This window comes from Oenanthe melanoleuca, chromosome 23 (genome assembly GCF_029582105.1).
Source record: "Oenanthe melanoleuca isolate GR-GAL-2019-014 chromosome 23, OMel1.0, whole genome shotgun sequence".
Lineage (NCBI taxonomy): Eukaryota > Metazoa > Chordata > Aves > Passeriformes > Muscicapidae > Oenanthe > Oenanthe melanoleuca.
Window position 1 is genome coordinate 1,954,728 of NC_079356.1, and position 20,807 is coordinate 1,975,534.

The following is a 20,807-nucleotide window of genomic DNA, read 5'->3' on the forward strand; positions in this document are numbered from 1 at the left end:
TATCACATGTTATTAGAGAATATTTTTAAACCCTAAGTGAACACAACAGCAGAAGTATCAGAGATTCAGGTGGTGAGAAAGCTCCTGTGGGCCAAGGGGTCTGTGAATGAGAAAAACAGTACAAAATGGAAGCAAGTTTGCAAGAAGCCATTAAATGAGCTGCTGCAATGAAAGAAACATTCAGAAAAATGGGTTCATTGTTCTGCTTCTGGAAATCAGCAAAGTACCACACTTTTTTCCTTTATGGGATGATTTTTGTTAATTACCTGATGAAAAGTATTCAGTAATATGTGAACTAAACACCAGGTTTTATTTGATCTAGATTTATTTTGAATAACCATCCTGTTTAATTCCAACTTGCATGGAACACCAGCAATGCAAAATATTAAGAATTTGGTTTGTATGCCATTTTATTTTGTTTGCCCAATTTAAGGAGCCACATTATCTAAACTTCAAACCAGAAGGCATCACAGCAGAGGAATGGGCTGCAGAATCACTCTCAGCAGCTGCCTTCTGCTCTGCACATCATCTTGATGCCAATAATTCACCATTAAAAGCCCTGCCAAGTGATCTCCAGCTTCTTGCATTAAATCCTGTTTTAAAAATCCTAAAATACAAAGTCCAGCTTGGTTAGGCTTTCTCAAACTAGATACCCTGGATAGGATTTCTGAAAGCTGCCTGCTAGGAGCAGCACCTGAATAGACTGCTGTTTACTTTCAGCTTGTGCTTTTCAAGCCCATCTGCCTTGGCTTTGAATATAAAGTTTCATGCAAGAAACAGTTCTCCCAAGCTGCAAATAATTAAAGCCAGGATACTGTGATAAAATCAACACACAGTAATTATACTGGTTAGGGAAAAAATGGTTTTATATTACTTTAAAATAGTCACTATTTCCCCAAGAACAAACCTTTGATTGGACTAATGAAATTACAACTATTAAACAGAGTTGGAATAAAATAATAGGATCATTTATTTTGGAAAAGGCCTCCAAGACCATTAGGTTCAACCAATACCCAGCACTGCCAAGGCCACCACTAATCCATGCCCCAAGTGTCTTGTCTTTTAAATCCCTTGAGGGATGGTGACTCCACCTCTGCCCTGGGCAGCCTTTGCCAGGGCTGGACAGCCCTTTCAGGGAAGAAATTTTTACTAATACCTAAACCTCCAAATCTAAACCTTCCCTGGCACAGCTTGAGGCCATTTCCTCTTGTCCTGTCCCTTGTACCGTGGGAGCAGAGCCTGACCCCACCCAGCTCCACCTTCCTGTCAGGGAGTTGTGGACAGCAAGAAGATCCTCCCAAGCCTCTTCTCCAGGCTGAGCCACACCAGCTTCTGCAGCTGCTCCTCACCAGGCTTGTGCTTCAGCCCCTTCCCCAGCTCTGTTCTCCTCTCTGGACACACTCCAGCCCTTCAGTGTCTGTACTGGAATGAAGTCTTTTTCTGATGGGCCCCCTTGTAGCCACTTTCCCCCCAGCCTGGAGTGCTCCATGGGATTGCTGTGCTCAGGATGCACTCCATTCCCTTGCCCAGAACATTCATAAAGGCACTAAGCAGGACTGGCCCCAGTCACACACTCATTCACCCTGATGCAGAGCTGGCAGTAGCACAGTGCATGCCCTCCTTCCCATGGTGTGCAGGAGCTCATTTCCAACAGGCAAATTCAGGTTGCAGTGTCCATGTCTGTGACTGGTGCCCACAGCCTCCAAGCCAATGGGAATAGGTACCTTAACCTAGTGTTTGAAAATCAGATGAAGTAAGAAGAAAAAGGAAGTGGGATTTCTAACTCCACACTGTGGGGCCAACCCCTCTGTCCTGAGTCCTACTTTCTAGTACTATTGACTCCTCAACAATCTTGTTTTCCAAAACAAATCTTGAAAATGCTGTTTAAAGTCCATCTTCAAGCTTGAAGGATGGTGTCTTTCTCTCATTAAATCCATCTCCTTTGTAAGTAGTTTCCTCTTCATTTCCTTTTTCTGAAGCAGAGCTGAAAAAGGACTCAAGTTAATGAATGAAAGCTGGGCTACACACCAGCCTGCTGTTGTCCTGAACAACCCAGCAGAGCTCACAGCAAACAGATACTCCACTATTGGCTTTTCTCATCCTCCACACACACCCACATGTCCCTAGGTACAACACACACAGGTATCTGCAAAATATTGTGACAACCAGAAGAATAAACCTTTGCAATGAGCACTGCTGGATGATTCCCTGTTCTCTTTCCATGCTCCTTCCCTCCTTCATCAACCAGGAAATTTCAGAATCAAACACTGTAAAAGTTACAAGGAAGGCATTCTGTATGCCCTAATTCTGAAGGTATGGATGGTCATGACAAGTCTCCAAATGCTCTCCTGTAGGACTGAAAAATCATGGTTTGATTAAAATTTCATAACCTTAAAATGAAAAAAAAAAAAAAAAAGTGCTGTGAGAAATAAAATAAGAAATAAATACAGTGAGAAAATAACTGAGATCAAACATGGAAATACAAATCTAGGTTTTACTAAGCAATGGCTGTTCCATTGACAGGAGGTTCCCCATGATTTTTAGACCCTTGAAGAGCTATCATGCTCTGCTGTCTGCAGCTCTCTCTGCCTGACCAATGACACATGCTTGTTTTGCCAGCTCTTGTGCAATGCTTCTTCAATCCCAGTTTGAAACACAGCGGGGAAAATTTTAATGTGTTTTCACTAACAGAAGATTTGGAAAGAACAACTTCATCCTCAAGAAAAACAACTCCCACTGAGCCCAGAAATCATGTGGCAGCTCCTGCTGGACAGAGCCAACATGCATCACTCACAGGGCACAAGAACACAGAACTGCTGCTACCTTTCAGTTCAAAACCAAAGCACATACAGAAACATCAGCCAAGTAAAAGAATTTATTCCCTCTCCTCTTCCTGAGGATGAAACCTGCAGTGAGATCAGACAGATTTCCCCCTGAAGATCACACAGGGTGTGGTACATAAAATAACCTCCCAGCCCATTATACATTTTTGTGTTTCTGGGAATTAATAAACAGGTAGCAAACTTCTAGATCTGCATCCCTAGACAAAGAAAGAATGCTGTTTGATTTTCATGGTTTTAAAAATAAACTTCCCAACAGCAGGACACTCTGCCTTGAATTCCTAAAAGCCACTTCAGACAAATTCTAATAGATTAGGACATTTCCTGAACAAAAGACTGAACATTTTAAACTTCTTTGTCAAACAGCAAATCTGCATCACGTTAACCACAAAAAGGAATTACTGACATTATGTAGTTCTAAATTTCATTTTCAATAAAATATTTGACTCATACAGATAAAAAAAATCACATAGCTAGCACCAGAGGCTACCACAAAATGCACCTATACTTGTATTAGAGAAACTCCTTCAGTACTCAGCTGTGCTCAGTTCAAGGTCCCAGGAGAAGTGAAGATGACAAGTAACAAAATAAACAGCCAGCTTCCAGTTTGTTCAGAAGGCTGATCTGATCTGTACAGTGCTATGGGGGGCTGAAGAGGTAATGTCTGATTCCCCAAGCACAAGAGCCCAGTCCACCCCAAGAGGCAAGAAAATGAGTAAATGCAGGGGAAGAACAGTTTGGCTGGAGAGACAACTTCTGACTAAGCTCAAAAAGGAAGAATCTGGGAAGTCAAGCAAAGACCAGGTACCTATGAAGATTTCACTAAAACTGTTGAAGTGTGGCTTCCAGGAGGAAATGAACAAGATCATGAAGGTATCTCCATTGCTATAAATATATTTTCTTCAGACCTTGGCACTGAGAATCAATCCCCAACTGGATAAGAAGCAAATCCCAGTAAAACCAGTGCTGTATGTCCTGGATGCCTGATGACCACAGAAATCTCAAGTGCAAGATGATTGTGAGCAGATGAATGACCTGGTCATTGCTTTACTAACAGATCTGTAATTAGTTTTTGTAATTAGTAATTACACTAATTGGTGTAATTAGTCTGTGGCCAGTGTTAAGATTGTGCACTTTCATTTCAGCTGAGAGGTGTCATGTCATACAAACTCCAGCAGTGATAACCAAAGCATGTTTAACCCAACACTCCATGAAGTTACAACCAGGTTTATCTGACAGCTGGGACAGGTGAGGAGCAGAGCACAACTCACTTCCACAGCTCTGTCACCTGTGACCAAAGGGCTGCTCCCAAGGGCTCTGGAAGAGTGAGAAACAGGACAGAAATTTGGGCAGAACCAGATTAATAATCTACAGAATTACTGTAACTACTCCTGCTATCTTGTAAAATTCCACATACCATTGACTCATAGGGACTTTCTGGCTTTCCTCAGGTCAGGCAAGAATGAGTATTTTGTAATTTTTAAACCAGAAGAATTCATTTTTGCTCGTACCCAGAAACATCAACATAGGAGGAGACTTGGCATGTGAGCTAACTACTGGATAGAAGGGGGAAATAAAAGAGTAGAATAAGAAGAACTAAATCTCATGTCTGTGTAGCTCTACAGAATACCAGCCAAGCTAATGAAAAACTGAAATGCCCCTGTTAACTCTGAATCACAACTTCTAAAAAGGCCAGCTCCCTTTCTTGTACCCCAAAAGTTCTGAATGGACAGGAAATGGGGATTTAAAGTACACAGAATAATCAAGGCAACAGCTTTGAAATTTCTAGAGCTAGTATAAAGGCAGGGAGGAAAGCACCAGATATATCCTGCAAATGGGACCAGACTTGCATGTGAAATTTCAAAGTCCTGAACCAACAGTGCTGTTATCTGTGACAGTATTTTCCCCAACAGGTAGATAAAAACAATATGCCTTTACCAAAGGAACAGCATGAGGAAATCTGAAGTACAGAAAACTAGTATCACTGTTTTTCTATCCAAAACACCTCCATGTGGTTTTGAAAACAGCTGCTACATTCTCCTCTGTTCTGAATAAATAATGATTATTAATCTTGTCCTGAATATTCATTTTTCTACCCTGATCATCTTAAGTCAGTAATATTTAAGGAATAATTTCTTAAGCTCTCTCAAAAAGAACAGGGCAAAAAAGCGTCACAGGAAAGTCACAGTATGAGACTGACTTGTAAAACCCCAGAAATGGAATTCCACATAACAGTGCATTCTCTATAGAAATAGGAACCATCACCTAAGATTTGAAGCTACTACACACTTTATGTGATGTTCCAGCTGGTGACTCTCAAAGAAAGAGCAGTCAATATTCAAAAACATTTCAAGACACAGCAGGAAGCTCCTGAGATGCAAGAATAGTGTTCTGGTCAAGTCTTAACTCAGGAGAGACTCATCTGCTACTGAATTGTTCCATCACCTCTGAGATTAGGCTAGACATACCCTTAACCCAAATAAAAGTTTATTTAAGAGATTAAAACAATCCCCAGTTGGCTCCATCACAATATTATATTATTTTTCTAAATACAAGGCTTGTTTTCTAGTTAGCTTGTTCAGTTATAGAACTGATGGGTCACAACCTGGAAAAGACAAGGAGCAGTGTGAACCACAATGACATCAAACCCTAAAGAGGCTGCTATGCCCTGCTGTGTCACAGCCCTCTCCCAAACATCATGTTGGGTAAGGCATCAGGAGGAGATCCATGCCCTTGCAACATCACCTTCACTGAGGCTCTGGAGGCAGCTGCAAGAAGAAAGAAAGTATTTGAAATTACTCCCTTGGGTACTGGAGTACCTCCAGTCATGGCATCTGCACAAATTATCCCAGAATCACTGCTGGAGAGGGGCCACCAGGGAATTCTGCTGAAGAGATGCTGGTTTGCAGCTCTTTAACCAAGTAAAGGGAAAAAATTCTAGACAAACTAGGATGAAATAAAGCAAATCAATTAAGGGTAAGAAAAACTGAAAAAGACCTACCTCAACTTACAACCAACATGTAACCTACACCATGCCACTGTCTGGAGAGGGGTGTCTGCAGACACTGCTTGGTGCAAGAACATATATAAAACACCAGTTGTTAAGTCTTGACACAATTCTATTTCAGGCTGAAGTTTCCACACCTCTCCATCCTGGCAGCTCCTCTTCCAATCATAGGGTTTTGCAGACCCAGTAAAAGTTTTATCAAACATCTGTTTGCTAAGAGCAGATTTCAGGGAAAAAGAGCAGAGACTTGCTGAGAGGGGAAAAAAACAACCCTACTCCTGCTAACTGAGAGTACAGGCATGGATCTACTCACATCCCAATGCCATATTATCTGCTTTATGCCTTGAGTACCTTGTGTACAGCATGGCTTGCACACAGAACACACCCCTTGCCTGACTCTTAGCTCAATTACAGTATTTCAGTATATTTTATCTAGTTTTATTTTTAGCCATCTATAACTACCTTTTGGTACACAGAAGTTAGGAAATGGTACATTAGTCTACTGTAGAGGGGCTCCAACTCATTCATACAACACATGGAAACCCATTTATAGTGTCCTCTGATATACTCAACTCAAAATTCATTCAACATCTGGGTGTTTCCAGGGCAAAGTTTTGAGAAGTTATAAATACTTCTGAAGTCATCAATTACTTGGGAATTCCTACAGCACACATCTGTGACAGTTTTTCCAACAAATTATTTGAAAAGCAACAATTTTTCAATTGGGTTGTTGCACAACCCAATAATAGAGAGTTCCCAGGAGTCATAACTGCTGCTGAGGCCAAGGGAAGAGCTGAGGGGGACACAAAAGCTGCAGGCAAACACTGCAGGAATTGCAGCAGCTTGGAAACTGCAGGACTCAAGCTCAGCAATGTTTCAAACACAGCAGGGAGAATGCACCAGCAGATCACTGCTTCTGTGGCAAAAGCTGGATAGCAGTCCACAAGTCAGAGGGATCACACCATGACAAGGAAAACCCCTCAAACACAGCAGGTTCAGCCCAACAAGCCTGAAGGTTTGCAGGCTGAGAAAGTCACTATGTTCATGCATTTTTAAAAGTAACTTATTATGAAACCACTGACTTGAGGCACATGAATTGTGATTCTCAACTAAACATACCTTACTCAGCTTCCAGAGTTTAAGATAATCCACAAGAGACAAAACTGCAGGAAACCAAACAAGTGGCAGATAAGACTTTCATGATTATCATTATCCTAACCAGTACGTTAACTGTTTATTACCAGTTGGAGGTTACTACACTACATGTTAAGTGTATCACAGAGGCAGAGCAAACTCCACCGTGACTCTGTTTGATGCTCCATCAGAATGGCTACAGCTATGCTCCACCAAGGGCTAGCTCTAGGCTGGAAACCATGCAGCCACACCACGCACCACAGCAACCAAACTAACAGGGCACCGTGCTGCAGCTGGCTGTACATAGAGCTCCAGCAACTCTGCACAGCATTCCCAGAACCAGGAACATCCAGCAGAGCCGATCTGGATCCAACCTCGCTTGTGAGGCCCAAGCATCCTAACAGACTGCACCAGCAGGTAAAGCCATCCGAGAGCGATGCGGGTGTGCAGAACTGCGCCCGGGGAAGCCGGCACAGCCTGAGCCCGGCCCTCCCACGGCCATCGGTGAGCCCCGGGCATGTCTCTGAACCCGGGCTGCCTCTGGCCGCCGCTGCTCAGGGAGCCGGGCACTGGCCCCTGCCCCTCCGGCCTTTCCCCCAGCGGCGAAGCAGCCGGCACAGCCGGGCACACCCCGCCGGGCTCGGGGGCGGCCAGACAGGCTCCGGCCCCGCGCCCCTGTCCTGCCGCGGCCCCGCGGGCCCGCGCTGGGCAGGCAGCGGCAGAGCACACGCCGAGCACACGCCGAGCACACGCCTCGGCCTCGCCGCCCGCGGACCCGCGGCCCCGGCCGGTCCCAGCCCGAGCCTATGAACAGCACCGGGGGCTGCGGGAGCGCTCCGTGCGCAGGGCCCGAGCGGGTTCTTACCGAGAAGCGGCTCCGGAGCCGGGCCCGGGGCCCGCAGCGGACATGGCAGCGGCGCCCGCGCTCCCCGCCCGCCGCCGGAACAGAGCGCGGCGCCGGCAGTGGCGTCACGGCCCGGGGCGGGACCGCGGGGCTGAGAGGCTGAGGCGACCGAGGGGACAGAGGGGCTGAGGGGACCGAGCCGGGGCCGAAGGGACCGCGGGGCTGAGGGGGCTGAGGGGACCGCGGGGCTGAGGGGGCTGAGGGGACCGCGGGGCTGAGGGGGCTGAGGGGACCGCGGGGCTGAGAGGCTGAGGGGACCGCGGGGCTGAGGGGACCGCGGGTCTGAGGGGGCTGAGGGACCGCGGGGCTGAGAGGCTGAGGGGACCGAGCCGGGGCCGAAGGGACCGCGGGGCTGAGGGGACCGAGCCGGGGCCGTGTGGGAGCCGCCGCTGCGGGTCTGGGCGCTGTCGCCTCCTGAGGCCGCCCCTCCGCTCACTCTCCCCGCGGGTATTTCAATAGAGGGGACCCGGCCTGCCCGGCTGGGTGCCGCCAAAGCCGCTCCATCACCGCCCTCCTCAGTATTTCAGGAACAGACGGCTCTACTGCGGGTCCCCCATGGGGTCACAAGTCCCGCCAGCAAACCTGCTCCAGCACGGGCTTCTGTCTCCGCAGATCCTGTCAGGACCTGTGGGAGTTCAGAGTGGTCCTCTGGCCTCCCTGGGGGTCTCAAAACTCCCCCGGCGAGGATCTCAAAGACCCCTGAGTGAGACCCTGGTGTCTCAGGCGCTGAATTCCAACCCCTGGGGGAAATTACCAACACAGAGGGAATGGAAACAAGCCACCAAAATTAGTAAAGTGTAAATTAGGTTGTTAGAACGTAGATAAATAGACTTTTGGAAATGTTTGTGATAAGAAATACGTGGCCAAGATTGAGAATTTGGGGGTGTGGATACCTCTTCCTCCTTCTTCTCCGTGTCATCCATGCTGGGTGACATGCTGGCACTTTCAGATTGGGTAGGGTCAGATCTGGACTGTTTAACAAGACTGTATTGTATTGGAAAATTGTTATAAACATTTAGCACGTAATTTAGACTATACAAGACCAGCCCTGCCTTCTCCAGGCAGATTCCATCCTGGATGCCCGGCTGAGAAGACCGCTGTTAGCCGGGCAAAGAGTTCCTGAGACAAGAAACAATAAACAATCCTTGAAGCCTCTGAAAACCGTCTCCTGCAATCTCTTATCGGCGGGCATCGGAAAAAACAGGATTTAAACCACCTTTATGTCCTCCTGAGGTGATCTCAAGGTTAAGGAGACACCACGGGCAGAGACAGGACCCTGCTCCAGCACGGGCTTCTCTCTCCACAGGTCCTGCCAGGACCCTGCTCCAGCACGGGCTTCTGTGTCCTCAGGTCCTGCCAGGACCCTGCTCCAGCACGGGCTTCCCAGGCGGTCCCAGCCCTCGGGCATTGCCCTGCTCTGGCGTGGGCTCCTCCGGGGGCTGCCGGGGCATCTCTGCACTCCCTGCCCTCCCTGGGCTGCAGAGGAATCTCAGCCCCAGCACCTGGAGGAGCTCCTGCCCTTTCCCCACCGTCCCTGGGCTCTGCAGGGATGCTTCTCTCAATTCTCACTCCCCTTTTCTTTGGCTGCGAATTGCTCCTGTGCAGTAACTTTTTCCTTTTTTATTATGTTATCCCAAAGGTGCTGCCAGCATCACTGATGGGCTTAGGTCCGACCTGGAGCCTAATGGTTTTGGTTTCATTAGACACAGGGAAAGCTGACAGCTTCTCACAGAAACCCCCCCTGCAGCCCTCCCCACTCCTCGCCTCCTCCACTACTACAAAATCAATCCATTAAAATGGTTTGTCACATCACAGCACAGAATTAATCATATACATTTCCCATATGCAGGTCGGAGAGTTCAGGGGGTTTTGTCTTGTTGGGTTTTGGAGAGCTCTAGCAGATTTTTCAGGACTTGTTTCCTATCTGAAGTTATTTCTTCACCTTCCCTCTTAGCAGATAGAACCTTGCTGAGCCCTTAAATTTCACTCCTCCCAAGGGTTCATGTGATGGTTAAAAAAAAAAAAAAAAAGACACATTGAAGCTGTTTCGGTGTGGTACCAAGGCTTTCCCTCAAATATAAATACAGAAAGATAATAAGGTGGGAAAAGTTAAAGGGCAAACTTGGAGAACACACTTTATTTAAAAAAACTTTTGAGGATCCATTTCATTGCAAGGCAAAGTAGAGTAATGCTACATTGTGGTAAGAAAAGAAAGTATTTCCAGGAACAGAAGTAGCAGCTTAGCCTGGGTTTTAGAAATGCAATTTACTGACTAGTTAACATAACACCTCCTGAAGTGGCTTTGGGGCTTTCCCCTCTGCTTATCCTCTTCCTCAGATGCAAGTTTATGTTTGTTCCCTGAGCCCACGGTGCTTGCTGTGGAATAAAGCCTGTTATGTACCCATGGTAAAGAGCCAAACTGTAAACTGTTGGAAGCTTTCCAAGAACCAGGAGCAGATCATACATCTGCCAGCTTTAAGACTTAAAAATCCTTTTCATTTCCTCCAAGAGTTGCCAAACTCGATCTGTCAGGGCTTTAGGGTCTGTGAAATGAGATCTCCACTATTTCTGGGAGCCAAGGGGGGAAAGCAGGTCCCCCCATCTGCCAGCTGTGAGAGCTGCTCCTCCAGAATGTGCTCACAGAAACAGATTCCTCCAGCAAGCCACATTTAGGCTTTTAAGTTACAGAAATTGCTCCCTTTCTGTGTGCTGAGGCTCTGCAGATTCAGGTGCATCTTTGAGCACACCTGAGGTACTGGCAAGTGTTGGTTGTGTGTTCTGCCATTACAGGAGCAGAGCCCAGCACTAGGAGGGAGATGCATTCTTACTGTGATCAGACTCTTCCCTCTGGGCCTGGAGTGCAGGGCTGGTCCTCATAATGGCCTTAGAAAAATAAACATCTTAGTTCTTTTCCTTACTGGCACCAGCACCCTGAGGAACTCCAGAGGACACATCTGAAGGATATATCTCCACTGGGGACAGGCAGAGCAGCACATTGGTCCTGTCTTTGGAAAGACTTGAGCTTATCTCTCCTGTTCTCAGGGAGGTGTGGGAATGCTGCTGTCCTGCACATGAATAATTGGTGTCACAGGTCAGATACACTCTTCCTGTCATCAACAGACTATGTTTTTTAGGGAACCAACTACTGTTGTGAAAACAAGTAAGTTCCCTTCCCTGCCCAATTTCCTGTGCTAGATTGAGCAATTTGGGTCAGAAAAGGAGCCCCAAGTGTCTCATGACTGGTAACAGAACTCAGCACCCATGGAAAACCAATTTGCCCTGTGCCCCAGTGGACTGCATCCAACCCTGGGTGAGGTCCTCCAGTGCTGTTGGAATGTATGAATTATTTGTCTGCCAAGTGTCCTGACCTAACACTTCACTTGCTCTAGATCAAGAACTAGTCAGCTTTGATTATTTGCAGCACAACTAGAAAGGCTGGAGGAAGGCATAATGTCATGGCTATAACCCTAATTTAAATAAATAAGTACAAAGGTACAAAGGTACAGAAGCATGTTAAGCTTTTTTTCCTTATCATAATGCCCATGCTGACAGTAGCCCTCTGTTACCTGGAGCCTCCTGAGCAAGACTGGGTGTCTGCAGACACATGCAGTCAGTCAGAAATTACCAAACTGAGTGCATGAGGCCACTGGCTGGCCAGCTCTGCTCTCACACAGGAAGCCAGGGCAGGCCGTGGCTCCCTTTGGCCATAATGCTGATGTGGTGGAGGGAGGGGTAGAGATGTGCTGAGGCACTGCTAATTTCTCTTCCTTCCCTGCTTTACTGCCCCAAGATCTGCAAGCAAAGATTCATTATTTCCATTCACTACTGCTCCCAGACACTATCAAGTTTGGATCCCAGCAGTGAGTCACTAAGAAGGGATGAAGGCATCAGAGGTGCAGATCTCTTTGACAGCAGTTGAGGAATTCTGTGGACTGCATCCCTTGCAGCCACTCAAGATCTTCATCAGCTCAGACTCTCTTCACAGGACCGTGTAAGCTGCTTAGAAGGGCCACACGATGATAGTCAGAGCTCAATCTGTTCTTCCAGGTCTTTTAGAAGTCCCTTACAGCTGACACTGGGTCCACTGCAAGAGCTGTGAGGGCAGGCAGGGATGGTGCTGTCTGGACAAACACAATGGGTAATTTTGGTACACTCAGCCTCTAGCTGCTGACTGCAGAGGCTCAGTGACACACTTCTTTCATGTTAAAGCAGGTCATCTGAGCTGTTCTCAGTGCCCATGAGAGCACCAGCCTGGCCAGAGGCAGCTTTTCTGCCAGGTTCCAGTTCTGCCCATTGTATGTGACAGAAGAAATGAGCGCCCATTCTTCTGTCTAATGGGAAAAAGAAAGTGTAAAATCCTGGTGGTCTCTTGTGTCCCTTGGTGCCTCTTCTTGAGAAAAGATGAGTGAATGATTCATGCCCCTCCTTGTGCAATCAGAACACAGGAGTGACCCTAACAGATCCTCATGACGTCCTCTTGCTGAATTGTGCCCTCAATCACCGTTTCTGTTGTTTGCCTGGAGCATTTGCGACTCCCTTTCATGCTTTTCAGGTTTTCTGAAAGATGCTTCTGGAACTTCTTGGTGAGGAAGCAGTAGATGATGGGGTCCAACACACAGTTTGTACTCAAGAGGCACAAAGTCACCTGGTGAGCATCGTTGAGCTGCTGGCGCAGCTGACAGTTTTCCTTCTTCCACTGCTCCAGAACAGTCAGAGTCCAGGGCAGGTCCACGATGTGATGGGGCACAAAACTTATGATGAACACAGCCAGCACTGTGCACACCATCCACAGAGCCCTTTGCTTGACATGAGCACTCTTCCGTGGGTGCACTGACTTGGAGAACAGGGTCCTGATAATGACAATGTTCCAACCTAGTATTAAAAGGAAAATGATATAGAAGAGGATGCAGATGATGACATGAATGGCAAGAACAGCTGAAACACCAGCCGAGGTGTCATAGCGCTCAAAGCACCGTGTGAAATTCCTGGAGCCGACCTTCTCCTGGTTAGTATTATTGTCAAAAAGGTAATACAAAGAGCTGCCCACTATTATGATCCAGATAGCTGCTGACAGGTAGATTCCCCTTCTCTGGGTGGTCAGCTGAGCTGCTTTAATAGGATTAGTCACAGCTTGGTATCTGTTGTACGTGATGACCATCAGAAAGGCAACAGAAGAGTAGGTATTAACAAAAAATAAACAGCCAGCCACGTTACACAGGAACTCAGGCATGATCCAGTCTCCGTGGTGGTGGTAGTAAACAATCCACATTGGCATTGTAATTAAGAAGAGCAAGTCAGCTACTGTCAGGTTCATCATGAATATCTTGATTTCATTGAGTTTCTTGGTGGGGTAAATACGGCTGAAAATCCAGAGAACATAGCAGTTGGCAACAAAGCCCAGAATGAAAATAATGCTGTAGAAAACAGTGAAGAGGTTGTAGCGAAACTCAGAGTCTATGTGGCATGAAATGTAGAAGTCAGCACTGTCTTCCACACCTCCTTGGTCCTTCCCAGGCACCATGGTGTTGATGGGCACGTCTGAAGCACAGTTTCCTGCCACAGCTTTTCTTCTTACCTAAAAATAGACAGCAGAATTTAAGCTGATTGGTTTGGCACCATTGCTAAGCCAAACCTCACCTTTCATGATCAGTTATCTATGACCATAGGAGTTCTGCTGATGCCTTGGTTCCAGCCAGACACCTGCCATGTCTCCTTGGTCCTCTCTTTGGTCCCATTTCCACAGCATGCAAACCTGTGTGTCTTCATCCAGCACTGTTTGCTGCAGTGAGTGATCACTGATCTCTAATCTTAAATACTTTTCTGCATGAAAGTTCTTAGACAAAAATAATCTGTTACTCTTCCCTGTCTTAAGTTTCTTAAACTTTTACTAGAATCATGAGTGTTTTCTATGATTCCTCTTCTCCATGCATCTGGTTCTCCTTTCTGCCCCTGCCAGCTCCCCATGCCCCTACTTCCCACCACGGTTCCTGATACTTTCTAACTTTTTTATATTTCTTTTAAAGAATTCCAGATGTGACAAAATATGTGGTAAAAACGTCTCACAGAATCTCACCTTGGGAGATCACCTGGCCCAGCCCCTGCTGAAGCAGATTACCCTGAGCAGGTTGTGCAGGATGACATCCAGGCAGGGTTTTAGTAACTCCAGGGAAGGAGACTTCTCAGCCTCTCTGGGCAGCCTGTTCCAGGGCTGTGTCACCCTCACAGTCAAGATGTTTTTCTCTTATTCAGATGGGATTTCCTGGGTTTCAGTTTGTGCCTGGTGTCCAGGTCCTGCTGCTGGGCACTGAAAAGAGTCTGGCCCCATCCCCCTGACCCCTCCCAGCAGACACAGACAGGGATAATGTCCCCCCACAGACATCTCTGCTCAAAGCTGAGCAGCCCCAGCTCCCTCAGCCTTTCCTCAGCTCCAGTCCCTTCATTATCTCTGCAGCTCTACTGGAATCCACTCCAGGAGCTCTATGGCTTTCTTGAGGGGTTGAATTATAGATGGAGGAGCCCAGAAGTGTTCATAGCACTCCAGATGTGGCCTCACCTGAGCTGAGTAGAGGGGCAGGATCACTTTCTTCCCTTGCTGCTGCTGAGCAGGTGCCCTCCTTCCAGAGCAGTCTGGGTCCTCCCCAGCAGCAAGGAGTGCCAGGAAACCCCAGCCCATACTCTGTGGGCTGAGTCCCCCCCGGGTGTCCTTGTGGTGCTGTTCCTCATTTACACATTTGCACATTTGCAATTTTCCTCTGCAAATGAGGAAGTCAGCTGGAGCTGAAGCTTGCTCTCTGTTTTTTTTTTGGTTTTTTTTGCAGAATTGCAGCCCTCAGTGCTGCTCTCCAGTCATTAGGAGAGGAAGGCAGCAGTCATCTTCCTGAGGGTCCTGTCCTTCCTCACCCCTCTCAGGTCCTCTAGGGACATGACAATTACAAGATTTGGACCTTCCCAGGCATCTCCATGTTGGGCAGTGCTGATTTCCAAGCATCCTTAAGCTCAGTCTTCCAGCCATGGAAAGGACACCAGACGTGGCAGTGCTGGGAGCTGGCCCCAGGTGACACTTGTAATCCATCTGTATTTCTCCTCATTTACCTTGATCTCTGCCACCCTCCTGAGAGCCCCCTGAGCTCCAAAGGGCAGTAGATTATTCAGGTGGTGGCTTCATCACTAGTCTGACATTAGACTAAGGAATAAAAACCCAAGAAGTCCTAATTACCTAAGATCATTAGAGAACTCCTTCTTTTTTCTCCCCCCCACCAAAATCTGCATCATAAATTCACACTGCTGGGACTATCTGCAACACCAGTAAATAGTTCTGGTGCTTAGGGCTGGGATCTTTGCAATGAAAGGTGTTCTATTAATGTGGCACTAGACCTGAGGATACCAGGAGTAGGGGGGAAAGAACAAACAGGTAATGCAATTCTCCAGCAGTATTGATGTGGAGAAGTTCTTCCATCCAATACATGGGCACAGCTGTTGTTCACAAAGTCCCAGGGCACTGTCCACCCACACCTCCCTTTCTGCTTCTGCACAATGGCATGGTGGCCATCAAACTTTGCCCAGGAGTTCTGGAGAACTTTCCTGTCTGCAGATTGCACACCAGCTGCCAGAGTCCTGCACAGAGCGTGGGCTTGAGCACAGGGCTGTGCTCTGGAGAGCAGTTCTCTGTGAGAGCTGCTTCCAGTCTGCTGAAATCTCTGTGGGAGATGGCAGTGCCCTTTCTCTGCAGCCTGTTCATGCTGCCTGTGCCAGCAGAAAGGCACCACAGGCAGGGTACAGGTGGCTGTGGGTCCTGTCTCTGCTGCAGCAGCCTCTGCTGCCTGGCCAAACCCCCTGAGACCTCCAGCCCAAGGCACTGCCTTGCCCACAGTCCCCCAGCCAGTAACCCCAGCTGGTTTGTGGGGCTGAAGGTGGGAGTAACCAGCACGCTCAGGGCACCTGCTGATCCTGCTCCCAGTCCATAGGCTCTGCCATGGACTCTGCCCCCCTAGTCAGGATTTACTGGCTTATAGATGCAAGCAAGCTCTGCCATCAGCAAGAATATATTCCAAGAGGAATAGAACCAATAAAGTATATTTTCTGCTTACCAGAGTTGAAAAAATTCAGCACAATATGTCCATCTTCAGCCTTAGTAGCAGTGGAGGTTTCACTGAGGATGCTTGGTTGTGTCCCAGTTGTTATTTTCCCTGCCCTGGGGCTGGACAGTGTCCACACTGGCAGCTCTTAAGACCAGGGCACCAGAATGGGAGCAACTGTAGCATGACTGCAGAGTCACCGGAAGAGAGGAAATGTGTTTCTTCAGTTAAAGGAAATGAGAAATAAAATAAGTTGTAGAGGAAAGACAATTAGCCACAGCAAAGGTCTGGAAAGTCCTTGAGGCTTTTTCCTCAGTGTCTCTGCTCCTGGTGATCCTGGAAGAGGGAAAAGTTGGGATTTTCCTCAAAAGGCAGAATAGGAATTCACTCTGTGTCCCCAGTTAGATTTGGGATTAGACAATTTTTTGAGCATCTTCTTCCCAAAATGACAAAGGGCAGAAGAGCTTCCATTTAATAACTTCCAGGGAAGGAAGAGACAAGAAACTCATACATGGACAGACTCATTTCCTAGCAGTCTCCTTCACACTTCAGGGAGAACTCCAAGACAACCACAAGTCCATGGGCACCACAACTGGCACAGGGTGGCCGAGGTAACTGGGAGCCCCCGAGCTCCCAGTGTGGGAGCTGGGATGTGAGGGAGCCCCAAGGAAATGGCACCACATGGGATGGAAGCCTCAGCAGGGTGGGCTGCATGGGGGGCTGGCATGTGGAGCAAGGGACAGCCGAGCTCTGGGTCAGGCCACATGAGGGTGAGCTGAGGCTCCTGCAGTGATGCTCCAGAGCTGTGCTGGGATGGAAGCTGCAGGCATCTCCTTCCCTCTGCCACCACAAATCCTCCCTCCCTTCCCCTTCCCATCAGCTGCTGTGAGGATAAAGGAACCTGACCCTTCTTGGATAAGAGAGAGCCCCAGCTCTGCCCTTTAGGCTGCTCCTGGGGGTTTAAACTTAAAAAGAAGCAAAAGCCAAGAGCGTGCCACGGGGGTTGGCTGGCAGCCAGCCCAGATCTCTGGGGAGAGCAGCCAGGGATGTGGGGAGGTAGCAACACTTGATAAATCTTGGTTCACTGTCCTGCCACAACCCAGCCCTTAGAGGAAATGAAAGCCCAGGGAGTTTTGGGCTGGGGAGGAGCCTTCAGAAGTCTTCATCCTTCCTCTGCTCAGCCCTGCAGCATGGCCATTCTGCATTGCCAGGTCTCTCTGCCCCCAGACAATGCCCTGCTCCTCCCTTTTACTCCTTTCCCACCTGGGGATGCTCTTTCCCTGCTCTCGATTTCTGAGCATGTAACTGACTCCAATATTAAGATGCATTTTGCCAGTGGAGGCTGGGCTCGTTGAGCACTCCTGGCAGTCTGACTGCCCTGTACTCTATTTCCTGCTCTTCCCACCCAGGGAATGCACACACTGGCTGACAGCTCTGATGGCTATGCAAGGCTGAGTTGAGAAAAAAGCCAATCTTGAATACTTTCATCAAGCCAACTTGCAAGCTAATAAATAAACAAATAAACTTTTACTCTGATTCCCATATATGCTGTTAAGAAGCACAGCTAATCCTTCAGGGTGTTGTACGTGCTGGATCCCAGAGCAGCAGCCCCAAACTCCCCTCTCTGGGGATGCCCCCACAGGCTGACTGTGGGCAGGGGCTGTTCCCCGTGGGTCTGGCACCCAGCAGCATCCTCATGCTGCCATGGCAGATGCCCAGTGCCTCCTGTAAGCCCCACCTGCCTCTGGCACATGTGGTCATAGCCCATTAGCTACACACTCACTTTGGGTAATCATTTGTAAAGTTTGGAGGGATCAGAAACTCTTGGGTTTATAGGCAAATACTCAGAGACTTCTTACCAAGAGCAAGCTACACTGCATTGGCAGAGAAGAGCCCTCTAAGGAGTGCAAATGGAAGAGCAGCATTTCAGCTGATGGGTCTGTGATTGCCCTGTCGGTGGCACAAGCAGCAAACAGGGACAAGATGAAATACCAACATGCAGCCTGTGACAGCACCAGCCACTGACACACAGATGAGCTTGGTCCCTCCTGGTTCCAGTCCCCAGGACACATTCTTGAGTGCCAAGATGGGTCATGGGAAAAACCACGAAATTCTTTTGGAGCTGCAGCCCACACTCAGCTGGTGCTCAGTGTCACTGTCTGTGAGCTCACACTACTCATGGAACACTCCACAAAATTTTCTTTTGCTTGTTGCAGGAAATAAATACTAAATAAACTCAGCTTGCCCCATCATGAGCACAGCCTGTCCCCACCTCACTACCAACTCTACAGGAATGTGCCCTGCAGCTGGACTTGCTCAGCAGGAAAACACACCAACCTAATGGCCAGAAGCCACCCCTGGGCCAGGGGCACTCCCTGGGTACCCTCTTGAGGCAGGGCATGGCTTCAGCTGCTGCTGTGCCACAGGGATTGCCCAGGCTGGCAGAGAATGTCACTCCTGGGAGCTGGACAGCCTCACCAGCAGTGGGTGAGGTGAGGCAGCCTCCAGCTGGGTTTGGCTCCCAGCCCTGCTGCACTGGGCAGAGGGGCGAGTTCACCATGTCAGGATTTGTGTGCTACAGCCCCAGGCTGTCACAGCTCTGCTGGAGGCAAAAGCCATGTCCAGCCTGAGCTGCCACAGCTGGGACAGAGCTCCTGCCATGGATGGGACAGAGCTCCTGCCACAGCTGGGACAGTGCTCCTGCCATGGATGGGACAGTGCTCATGCCACAGCTGGGACAGTGCTCCTGCCACAGCTGAGACAGAGCTCCTGCCATGGCTGGACAGAGCTCCTGCCATGGATGGGACAGTGCTCCTGCCACGGATGGGACAGAGCTCCGGCCAGGGCTGGGACAGAGCTCCTGCCACGGCTGGGACAGAGCTCCTGCCACGGATGGGACAGTGCTCCTGCCATGGCTGGGACAGAGCTCCTGCCAGGGCTGGGACAGAGCTCCTGCCACGGATGGGACAGAGCTCCTGCCACAGCTGGGACAGAGCTCCTGCCATGGATGGGACAGTGCTCCTGCCATGGCTGGACAGAGCTCCTGCCATGGCTGGGACAGAGCTCCTGCCAGGGCTGGGACAGAGCTCCTGCCACGGCTGGGACAGAGCTCCTGCCATGGATGGGACAGAGCTCCTGCCAGGGCTGGGACAGAGCTCCTGCCAGGGCTGGGACAGAGCTCCTGCCATGGATGGGACAGAGCTCCTGCCGTGGATGGGACAGAGCTCCTGCCAGGGCTGGGACAGAGCTCCTGCCATGGATGGGACAGAGCTCCTGCCGTGGATGGGACAGAGCTCCTGCCAGGGCTGGGACAGAGCTCCTGCCATGGATGGGACAGAGCTCCTGCCAGGGCTGGGACAGAGCTCCTGCCATGGATGGGACAGAGCTCCTGCCATGGATGGGACAGAGCTCCTGCCAGGGCTGGGACAGAGCTCCTGCCATGGATGGGACAGAGCTCCTGCCATGGATGGGACAGAGCTCCTGCCAGGGCTGGGACAGAGCTCCTGCCATGGATGGGACAGAGCTCCTGCCGTGGATGGGACAGAGCTCCTGCCAGGGCTGGGACAGAGCTCCTGCCATGGATGGGACAGAGCTCCTGCCACGGCTGGGACAGAGCTCCTGCCATGGCTGGGACAGAGCTCCTGCCAGGGCTGGGACAGAGCTCCTGCCATGGATGGGACAGAGCTCCTGCCATGGATGGGACAGAGCTCCTGCCAGGGCTGGGACAGAGCTCCTGCCATGGATGGGACAGAGCTCCTGCCATGGATGGGACAGAGCTCCTGCCACGGCTGGGACAGAGCTCCTGCCATGGATGGGACAGAGCTCCTGCCATGGATGGGACAGAGCTCCTGCCACGGCTGGGACAGAGCTCCTGCCATGGATGGGACAGAGCTCCTGCCACAGCTGCTGCCCTTCTGCCCCACATGCCTGTCCAGCCTGGCCAGGGGCTGTGCATAGTGGGATGAGAGACCTGCCCTCCCTGAGAGGCTCCAAGCACTGCCTCCTCTTCCTCACAGGAGCAAGGGCCAGGCAGGGCTCCATGTGCAGGGCTCCTCACCTTGCTTCACAGCATGGGAGTGAAGCCAGGGTGGCTGTCACTCAGGGGTGGAATGGGACCTTGGTGAGAGCAGTCCCCCTCCCCACAGCCCCAAGGGCAGCAGCAGCAGCACCCACCTGACTCAGGCTGTCCTGATGCACCTCCTGAGCTCACCCTGCCTGCTGGGCTGTGCACAAGGAGTGCCTGCCCACACCCACGCTGGGAGAGGGATGATGTCTCCAAAGCTCTCGGCCCTGTCTGAGATCCACGGGGGACAGAGACCCAGCTACCCAGACATGGAAAGAGCTTGGGGAGGGAGGCCTGGGAGAGCAAGCAGAAGGGAAAGGAGCATCTTACCTTGGAGTCACAGAGCACCTGCTCCAGCTCAGTCAGACCCCAGCCCCAAGTCTGTGCTGCAAGTGGAGCAGCAGGGCTGAGCTGTGTGTGTGCTCCTGCCTGGGAAGAGCTCTGACAGGAAAGGAGTCAGCCTGGCTTTCAGGTGAGTGACTCACTTCCCTCTTGGCACTTGTTACATGCTTAGCTGTGCCCTGGCTGCACCCTGAACCCTGACACCAGTTCCTGTGGTCCTTCCTCGGGCAGGCAGTGCAAGGAACACAGTGCCTGAGGCTTCACTGATGGTGAGGAGCTTGTCACACTCCTGTGGCTCCTGGTGCCTCACAGGCCAGAGATGGGATAGCCCAGCCCTGGAGCAGCTCTGGGCCAGGGGCACAGAGGAGGTCCCAGGTCAGCAAGAGGGGGCCAGTACTCTCACCAGATCTGTCCTCTGGGCTCCTCATTTCCTTCCAGATCC

At 49.8% G+C, this 20,807-nt stretch overlaps 2 protein-coding genes across 6 annotated transcripts in view; both read right to left on the reverse strand.

Moving 5' to 3' along the window:
* Nucleotides 1-7,943, reverse strand: part of EYA3 (EYA transcriptional coactivator and phosphatase 3) — a 37,107-nt gene extending 29,164 nt beyond the window's left edge. Inside the window, exon 1 of one of the 2 annotated variants that reach the window (XM_056509081.1) lies at nucleotides 7,847-7,943. The gene's annotated coding sequence lies outside the window, so the exon portion shown is untranslated. The remainder of the gene's footprint in view (nucleotides 1-7,846) is intronic. The other variant, XM_056509079.1, reaches the window with a different exon arrangement.
* Nucleotides 7,944-9,994: 2,051 nt separating this feature from the next.
* On the reverse strand, nucleotides 9,995-20,458 carry PTAFR (platelet activating factor receptor). Of its 4 annotated transcripts, none has more exons than XM_056509226.1 (3): nucleotides 20,354-20,458; nucleotides 15,973-16,148; nucleotides 9,995-13,460 (listed from the first exon to the last, which is right to left on the reverse strand). In XM_056509226.1, the coding sequence occupies exon 3, from the start codon at nucleotides 13,404-13,406 to the stop codon at nucleotides 12,339-12,341; it is 1,068 nt and encodes a 355-aa protein (XP_056365201.1). In that variant the 5' UTR covers nucleotides 13,407-13,460; nucleotides 15,973-16,148; nucleotides 20,354-20,458; the 3' UTR covers nucleotides 9,995-12,338. The 4 variants fall into 4 exon arrangements, with proteins under 4 accessions (XP_056365201.1, XP_056365200.1, XP_056365199.1 ...); XM_056509225.1 differs by having other exon boundaries at nucleotides 15,973-16,181; nucleotides 20,354-20,456; XM_056509224.1 differs by having other exon boundaries at nucleotides 15,973-16,296; nucleotides 20,354-20,454.
* Nucleotides 20,459-20,807: the final 349 nt, after the last annotated feature.